General features: G+C 50.4%; 1 protein-coding gene across 2 annotated transcripts in view; it reads right to left on the reverse strand.

Annotated features, from left to right (window-relative positions):
* The window catches only part of LOC102370578 (immune-associated nucleotide-binding protein 6-like), a 33,952-nt gene that overhangs the window by 24,257 nt on the left and 293 nt on the right, over positions 1-9,402 (reverse strand). The window contains exons 2-6 of one of the 2 annotated variants that reach the window (XM_014525116.2): positions 6,520-6,592; positions 3,329-3,377; positions 1,474-1,536; positions 1,043-1,105; positions 618-680 (exon numbers count right to left, since the gene is read on the reverse strand). In XM_014525116.2, the coding sequence (XP_014380602.1) occupies positions 618-680; positions 1,043-1,105; positions 1,474-1,536; positions 3,329-3,377; positions 6,520-6,592 (311 nt within the window). The remainder of the gene's footprint in view (positions 1-617; positions 681-1,042; positions 1,106-1,473; positions 1,537-3,328; positions 3,378-6,519; positions 6,593-9,402) is intronic. The other variant, XM_025216555.1, reaches the window with a different exon arrangement.

The raw sequence follows: 9,402 nt of genomic DNA on the forward strand, positions 1-9,402 counted from the left end.
CTGAACCAACTGCTGAAACCTCCTTAGCTTGACGAAGGGTTTTTGAACTCAAAAGCTTGCTTAATAACTATTCTCCAACTATTCGGGTTGGTCTAATAAAAGATATCAAATTCACCCAAGGAACCTTGTCTGCCACAAGTAAGAGCTGGCATTTTCCAAAGGGGGCATAGAATATATCAAGAGGTTCTTTGAGATGGTGGGGGGCAAGGGGAGAAGTCTTGAGTCCACTTGCTGCCACATACGCGTGGGCCCCAAAACATACCTGCCAGCCCTCAGGCCATTCAAGTGCCCAAAACTCATCTCCCTCATTAGCGGTTTTATCATTGGGTCAGGGACACAATTGGAGAAGACAGATGAATTGCTGTCTTACATGCTGTGGAACTAGCTTTTTTACTCCCACCGGTGCTCTGACAAAAGAGCAGGATGATGGGAAGCTTCCTTGATAGGCTTCAGTGGCTGAGCCAGAAGGAGAAGGCCCGGGGGTCACGTGAGTTTCTTTTCCCGGAGTGGGGAAACCAGTAGTGTCTGGTAGAGGTGCACAGAGGTACAGTGATGACCTGATCCCAGTTGGGGGTCAGAGTATTATGCAGGGGAGATCTGAAACTGGTGAGACTTACCTGAGGTGATATCTGGCAGAAGAGTTTCACTGTCCAGTGAATGTGGCATTTTTGGAGATTTACCTAGATGGGGAAGGAGAAGCAGAGAATCAGCTAAGGCGATCTGCCCAGGAAGATGTGGTTTCCTCTCCAGCAGGGACAAAATAGCAGGACTGAGCCAGGGGGCTGTGTTAGCTGTCTTACCTGCTAAAGAACTGGCCTTTTTACTCCCACCGCTGCTCTGACAAAAGAGCAGGGTTATGGGAAGCTGCCTTGAGAGGCTTCGGTGGCTGAGCCAGAAGGAAAAGGCCAGCGGGTCATGTGAGTTTGTTTTCCCAGAATGGGGAAACCAGTAGTGTCTGGTAGAGGTGCACAGAGGTACAGTGCTGACCTGTTCCCAGTCGGGGGTCAGAGGATAATGCAGAGGAGATCTGAAAGCGACTTACCTGAGGTGAGGTCTATCACAGAAGTGTCACTGTCCGGTGAATGTGACATTTCTTGAGATTTACCTAGAAGGGGAAGGAGAAGAAGAGAATTGGCTAATGGGATCTGCCCCGGGAAGACAGGGTTTCCTCTCCAGCGGGGACAAAATAGCAGGACTGAGCCAAGGGGCTGTGTTACCTGTCTTACATGCTGCAGAACTGACATTTTTACTCCCACCGCTGCTCTGACAAAAGCGCAGGATGATGGAAAGCTGCCTTGATAGGCTTCAGTGGCTGAGCCGGAAGGAAAAGGCCTGGGGGTCATGTGAGTTTGTTTTTCCGGGGAGGGGAAACTGGTAGGGGCTCATGCAGCTGCATGGGGGTGCAAGGATGACCCGACCCCAGTCAGAGATCAGAGGATCGCACAGAGGAGATCTGAGAGTGATGAGACTTACCCAAGGTGACATCTGGCACAAGAGTGTCACAATCTGGTGAATGCGGCGTTTCAGGAGCATTACCTAGAAGGGGAAGGAGAAGCAAAGAATTAGCTAGGGGATCTGCCGCAGGAAGATGGGGTTCTCTCTCCAGTGGGGACAATATACCAGGACTGAGCCAGTTAGATTGGCTATGTTTTATTGTCATGCTCATGCAAGTTAATATGGAATAGTACTGGGACTCCAGTGTTTAATTCAGGCTTGTCCAACATATGGCCTGTGGGCCGCCATGCGGCCCACTAAGCCATTTTATCTGGCCTGCAGCAGTGGCATTAGTGTGCAGGGCTGCAGCAGCGGTGGTGTGTGGGGCCGCGGTGGAGCATGGAGCCGTGGCTGCGGTGGTGGAGCGTGGAGCCGTGTTAGCGGTAGTGGAGCACGGGGCCACAGCGGCGGTGGCAGCGCCGGCAGAGACACGGTGGCAGAGTGTGGAGCTGTGGTGGGGCCGTTGCAGAGCATGGAGCCACGGTGGTGGCGGCGGACTGTGGAGCTGTGGTGGTGGTCATGGAGCGCAGAGCCGTGGCGGGGGATTGTGGAGCTGTGGCGGCAGTGGTGGCAGCACTGGTGGAGCTGCGGTGGCAGTGTAAGGAGCTGTGGCAGCAGCAGCAGGGCCACTGCAGAGCGCAGATCTATGGTGGCGGCAGTGGGGCAGCAACAGCTGGGCAGCAGCGAGGCGAGCAGGGCTGGGCTGTGGGGCCCAGCTGGCATCAAGGGAAGGGGAGCTGCTTACCCCCACGGGGCCTGGCTCATCAGTGAGCCAGGTCCTGCTGCAGCTGCCACAAGGGCTGCACAGAGCAGGGCTGCTCCAGTTATGCCCGATTGGACGAGCTGGGGACGGGCTCCGCCCCTTGCCCTGGCATGTGGCTGGGGGAGCTGCGGCATGGCCTGCACCCTGCCCACATGTGTGGTGGATGGAGGCATGGGGTAAGTTCCCATGTGGAGCAGACCCATTTCATTGTCACTTCCTGCAACTTCATTGGTGTCAAAAGTCACATGACATCATTTCCTGATGTGATGTCACTTCCTGTGAGGTTTTGAATATGGCTCACTGGCCCACTGGGTGATAAAAAGTTTGTGATCCGGCCCCACAGTCAAAAAGGTTGAACAGCCCTGGTTTAATTCAATGCCAACTGTGTGGTATACACGAGCATAACCAGAGAACAAATTTACTCTGAAATTAAAAAGGGTGCATAGAACGAAGGATGGATCAAAATGGGGCCTCTTAGTATATCAGTTCAATTAAAGAAATGAAAACCAACAGATCCACCTCCTGATATTTATTAATTCTTTCAGTTTTCTTCAACATCATGTGTGTACTAGGCAAGTACCAAAACAGTAAGAAAGTCCTGGCCAAATTTTATGAACACATTTCCTATGTGGGCACCACAATTTTACAATCACATTGCTAAATGGTTGAACACGCCCGGTTACACACCCCCTCACCTTTGTTTAAATAAATTGGATTGTTCCAGCCTCCACTGCAATTCATGCAGCTTTCAATAGGTTCGCACTGTGCAGCTGCCACGTCCAGGAACACCCCTCTAGCTACTGCCAAAGGGCTGTTCTTGGGGCATCCCCCTTTTGGGGAGGCAGGTCATTAAGCCCTGGTGAGAAACACTTGAAGAGGCATGTCCCTCTCCTCCCTGCAATGGCTGCACCCATGGTAGAGTCAGTGGGCTGTGTCCAGGCATGGCTGTCAGGGTAGCACAGCCCAGGCACATGCAACATGTGGCTCTGCCTCCACCACCTTGAGGCGCTTTCTTTCTGAGCTGAGCACAATATGGCAGTGAAACTGTGGTGCCTCCAGTGACCATCTTACCACTAAAGGCCCCTTCCTCTGCTCGGGGTTTCTTTTCTTCTATCTTGCCCTGAAATATGGGAAATAAACAGTGTTATTTATGTCCTTGATGCTCAGCGTACACAGAAACACACTCATTAGGAAAGGGATCACTAAGCTTTGATGTGTTGCTTAGGTACATCTTTGTTTAAGAGGAAGATCTGAACCATGCACCACTCTGGGGTGTCTGGTGACATGATGGTAGAGTTTTCATTGTTGTTCGGTCCCCGCTTCCCTCCCACCAGGCATTGCTCACTTGTTGCATCCTGCTTTTAATTAGCTCAGGCTGTTTGGTGCAGGGCTTGTCTCCTGTTATGGGTGTGCCCACTGCACAGTGGGGCACCAATCCCGCCTACTCTAATACAGATAATAAAGTGACAGTTCGTTATTGTGCCATAAAATCATCTGCCTGGATGTGATCGGGATGACCATCCCCCCCTGGCCTAAACCCGGTTGCTTCATAACAAATGTGGTCTGTGAAATGAATTGTTGCTTGGTTTCTAAATCCACCACTCTCATAGACTTCAATGGAGAGTGACACAGCCCATCACAATGCAGCATGTCTGCTGCTAATCTTATGGTCCTGTCTGGTGTGTTCTTCCCTAGAGTTTTTTGCACATCTTTAACATCAGGAAGTGGACTGAACTCCAGTTTGCTACAGAGGCACCATCTGCGGCTCTGTAATTCTGGCTGAGCTGTATTTTGTACGTGAAGCTGGAATGTGTCTCCCATTCTTCATACAAAGAAAAAAAAATATCACAAGAAACCTGTACTAGAAGGGACCTCAGGAGGTCACATATAATCCATCCCCCCTGCTCAGTGCAGCACCTTCCTACTCTAAATCTTGCTCAACAAGTGCTCATCTAAGATGTCTGAAACCTGTATGAGTAGCCTCTCACATGGCTACCAGGCACAATATCCATCATATCACAAACTCCCTTTAACTTGCCCCACATAAAAGTCAAGAGTTTGAGGTCACTAGAAGCGTCTTGCCACTGCAAGGACAAGAAGTTGGTTAGAATACATTGGAGAGATCCAGGAGGAAGACCGAGCCCCTTAGATACAAGAATGCAAAACCTGCATGGCCCATGTCTTCCTTTCCACCAGGCTATAGCACAAGGGCAGGCAATTATTTTGGGCAGAGGGCCATCTAATGAGGTTTGGTGAGCTGTTGAGGACTGCATGGGTAGCCCCGCTTCTCAAAGTTTGCCCCTCTTCAGGTCACCATCTTGGGACCAGAAGTCCTACCCCTAAACCCTGACTTTTGCTACCAGAAGTCCCTCAGCTTGGACCAGCAAGGCAATACTCCTTTTGGGAGTGGGGAGTGCTTAGAACCAGGAAAAAAAAACAAAAAACACAACAAAATCATACACTAAAAGCCAAACACCTACTAAAACATTTTAATTTTATTACAGCAATATTTAAATGAGTTGTGTTTGTTTAAAGAACATAAAGGTGATTGCATAATAACTCAAAAATAAATTCTTAGTCTCTTATATTGTGTAGGGGGGGTGTGGTGGGGGGGTGGGGGTCAACATTCCCTGTAATCTGTGTTGTGTGCAGCTGTGCAGGCATACCTGGCAGCATGGTATCAGCACACCTGCACAGCCATACACTCTGCACAGCTTAGAGCGAACGCCGTGTGTGTGCATGTGTGGTGGGGTGTGGGAGGGGGTGCGAGGTGTGTGGGAAATTTGTGAGGGGGTGTGGCATATGTGGGTGCGTGGCCCTGGAACACACTGTCCTCTCCAGCAGTCAATGCAGGCAAGTGTGTGTGTGTGTGTGTGTGTGTGTGTGTGTGTGTGTGTGTGTGTGTGTGGGGAGAGGGGAGGGGGCATTTTTTGGGTGTGAGGGAGAGTTGAAAGGGTGTGGGGACCATGCACACTTGCACACTTCCCCCATGGCACATCAAGGAGTGCATCCCCCTGCCAGGCAGGCTCCATTATCCGCACTCCCTAGCATTTATGAGGCAGGGAAGGGAAGCACCAGGCACTGAAGGTGGCTCCTTTCCCCACCCCAGTCAGCTCCAGTGCCTGGGGAATCTCTCCTGTGCCTGGCACTTCCCTCCCATGCCACGCAAGTATGGAGAGTGTTGGCAATTCAGATGGCTGAGCGGGGCCTGCGTCCCTCCCATGATGTGCAGCGCTGGTCAGAACCAAGCACCAGTACCACCCTACCACTGTTGCTGCCCCTGCTGCCTGGCAGAGCTGTGTGACCTGGGGGTGGGAAGGGTTCCCTAAACTCCTCCACCCTCCCTCACATCCACATCCTGCCCAGCCAAGATCTGCACAGCCCCCACCCCCTGGGTGCGGGCTTTGTACTGCTTCCAGCCCCAGCACCATTTTTCATGCTCCTACCCAGCTGCAGCTGTCACCCCTGTCCCTGCCCTGCCCCCCCCCTCCACTGATTCCCTACCTGCTGCCCAGAGGGAATGGGACACCAGAGAAGCCTGCAACAAATAGTCCCACCTGGTGCTAGCGGGACCAGGTCCTTCCACCCACAAGAGTGGCAGCAAGGCATAATAAGGTATGTTGAGGGCAGATGTAGGCACCTTGCTCCTGCCCTCATAGTTGGAAGGGCTGGGTGGGGTACAATACACTGGGGAGTGATGACGGCCAGATAAAACTGCCTGGTTGGCTGGATCTGGCTCATGGACTGTACTTTGCCAGCCCTGCTATAGCATCTCTCCTGCACAGTGTACACACTGAACTTTCACTGGGGCTCCCAGTAGCTCCACCACTCCCTGCACTATCAGGGTGCCTTCAAATGAGCTGAACAGCTTCACAGGTGAATGTGGGTGCATGGCTGTGTTTCTTTTTCCTTGCCTTGCAGGGCTCTCCAGGGGGCTGGCTGCTTGTGATGACAGGCACCTTATGCTTCTGACCAATCAACAGCTCAGCTCCATCAGAGCACAGGAGGGAATACTCCCCCAGATGTGCCTGTAGGTTGGTGGGGAGGGCACTTTCCTGGAGTGTGGGGTGTGTAAAATAGCCTCCCTGTTGCCTGCAATAGCCTCAAGCTCTGCTTTCCTGTTTTGTCACTACATGCTCTAACTACTAAGCTGTCGGGTAAAAAGGAACAACCAAGCTTAGGTTGGTGTGTGTCTGGGTTTTTTTGTGGTTTTTTTTTGTTTGTTTGTTTTTTTGTGTGTGGTTTTTTTTTTTTACGCTTACCCCCTCTGTTTTTTCCAGGGAGTCGTAGTTGGGCATTTCTTTCCCAAGATGAAAGTCCTTATTGAGGTTTTCCCTGTAAAATGAACAGAATTAGTTAATGTACCTGAAAGTTAAATGCAATTCCCAACCTGAATGTGTTGTGTTTTGTCTGTGCAAGCTACAGGGAGGTTTATTGCTTTGGCACTTGGATTCGTCCCCAGTTGTGGTGAGGAAAAGGACATTCCAAACTGCTGGCATGGGTCAGAGTCAGGCCATACTGGCCAGCACAGACTAACTAACTATATTGTGGGCATAAGGTAAAACTCTGATCAGCTGTGAACGGCAGATTCAACAACAACAACAACAATCTTAGATCCACAGAAGCACATTCAAAGATCTCACAGCAGTTCTTGTATGTGTGTATTTATACAATGCCATAAACATACTAGGCATTTTAATGAAGGATGAGATGCAACGGGGATTTTGAATGCACAAGCGACAATAAGATATCTGTCCATCATTGAATGCAAGGGAGAACTTTACCCCAAACTGACTATTTGAAAGTCTCTCTCCTGGTCCCTACTGTATGGGAGTAGAAGCTAGGAACCCAATTTCACATTAGACCTGCTATTGTGGATATGATGCAATAGGTGGGTCCACTGCAGGATTTGGGATGGTGCCCAGATGCAGGGGTCTGTGCTCATGGATCCAATTGCAGGATCAGGGTCTAAATGAAGATGTACCATGATGGGGGATGGCAAGAGGGAGAGGTGATCACAGAAGAAAAGAGAATAACAGGGCTGTGATGCCTAGCACACCTTAATATCTGAGCATCAAACAGTTTAATACAAAAACTGGACAGGTTGGACAAGTGGGCGGAAAACAACAGAATGCAGTTCAACAAGGAGAAATGCAAAGTGCTGCACCTAGGGAGGAAAAATGTCCAGCACACCTACAGCCTAGGGAATGACCTGCTGGGTGGCACGGAAGTGGAAAGGGATCTCGGAGTCCTAGTGGACTCCAAGATGAACGTGAGTCGGCAGTGTGACGAAGCCATCAGAAAAGCTAATGGCACTTTATCGTGCGTCAGCAGATGCATGACGAACAGATCCAAGGAGGTGATACTTCCCCTCTATCGGGCGCTGGTCAGACCGCAGTTGGAGTACTGCGTGCAATTCTGGGCGCCGCACTTCAAGAAGGATGCGGATAACCTGGAGAGGGTCCAGAGAAAGGCCACTCGTATGGTTAAAGGGCCTGAAGACCAAACCCTACGAGGAGAGACTAGAGAACCTGGACCTCTTCAGTCTCCGCAAGAGGAGGTTGAGAGGTGACCTTGTGGCTGCCTATAAATTCATCACGGGGGCACAGAAAGGAATTGGTGAGGTTTTACTCACCAAGGCACCCCCGGGGGTTACAAGAAATAATGGCCACAAGCTAGCAGAGAGCAGATTTAGACTGGACATTAGGAAGAATTCTTCACAGTTCGAGTGGCCAAGGTCTGGAAGGGGCTCCCAAGGGAGGTGGTGCTCTCCCCTACCCTGGGGGTCTTCAAGAGGAGGTTAGATAGGCATCTAGCTGGGGTCATCTGAACCCAGCACTTTTTCCTGCCTTTGCAGGGGGTCGGAGTCGATGATCTATTGAGGTCCCTTCCAACCCTAATGAAAAAAAAAAAAAAATCCCCAGGGCTGAGGTGATTAGAAAGAGTCAGCATGTATTCACCAAGGACAAGTCATGCCTGACCAGTCTGATTGCCTTCTATGATCAGATGACTAGTTCTGTGAATACAGGGAGACCAGTGGATGTTGTAAATGTTGAATTTAGCAAGTCTTTTGATATGTTCTCCCACAACATTCTTGCAGGCAAGATAAGGAAGTATGGGCTGGATGAATGGACTGTAAGGTGGACAGGAGACTGGAAGGAGTATCAGGTAGTAATTAATGGTTCAATGTTTAGTTGGCATCTGGTATCAAGTGGAGTGCCTCAGGGGTTGGTCCTGGGGCTGATTTTATTCAATATCTCCATCAGCACCCTCGAGAATGGCACAGAGTGCACCCCAGCAAATTTGCAGATGGCATCAAGCTGTGGGAAGTAGTAAATACACTTGAGGGTAGGGCTAGGACTCAGACTGAACCCAACAAATTGAAGGATTGGGTCCAAAGAAATGTCATGAGGTTCAACAAGGATAAATGCAAAGTCCTGCACTTAGGACAGAGCAACCCCATGTGCTGGTACAGGTTAGGGGCTGACTGGCTGGGCAGCAGCTCTGCAGAAGAGGGCCTGGGGGTGACAGTGGACAAGAAGCTGAATGAGCCAACAATGTGCCCTTTTTGTGAAAAAGGCTAATGGCATAATGGGCTGCATTGGTAGGAGCATTGCCAGCAGATCAAAGGAAGTGATCCCCCTCTATTCAGCACTGGTGAGGCCACATCTGGAGTCCCGTGTCCAGTTTTGAGCCCTGCACTACAGAAAGGAAATGAACAAATTGGAACGAGTCCAGTGGAGGGCAAGGAAAATGGTTTGGGGGTTGGGCTACATGAATTGTGAGAAGAGGCTGAGGCAACTGGGCTGATTTAATCTGTTGGAGAGAAGACTGAGGGGGGATTTCATAGAATCATAGAAGTAGGGTCGGAAGGGACCTTGTAGATCTTCAAGTCTGACCCCCTGCCTGGGCAGGAAGAAAAGTGGGCTCAGTGAGTAGATTTAACTTGGCGAGGGAGTCTTGGGAAAAAGACTAAATGACTCCCCCATTTAATAGAGAAGAGTGCAAGCACCCTACAGGAAGTTGAAGGCTGCTATTAAATTCCCCTCAGTCTTCTCTTCCCTAACCTAAATAAGCCCAGTTCTTTCAGTCACTCCTCACAATTCCTGTCCCCCAGCCCCCAACCATCTTTGCTGCCTGCCCCC

This window comes from Alligator sinensis, unplaced genomic scaffold (genome assembly GCF_000455745.1).
Source record: "Alligator sinensis unplaced genomic scaffold, ASM45574v1 scaffold524_1, whole genome shotgun sequence".
Taxonomy (NCBI): domain Eukaryota; kingdom Metazoa; phylum Chordata; order Crocodylia; family Alligatoridae; genus Alligator; species Alligator sinensis.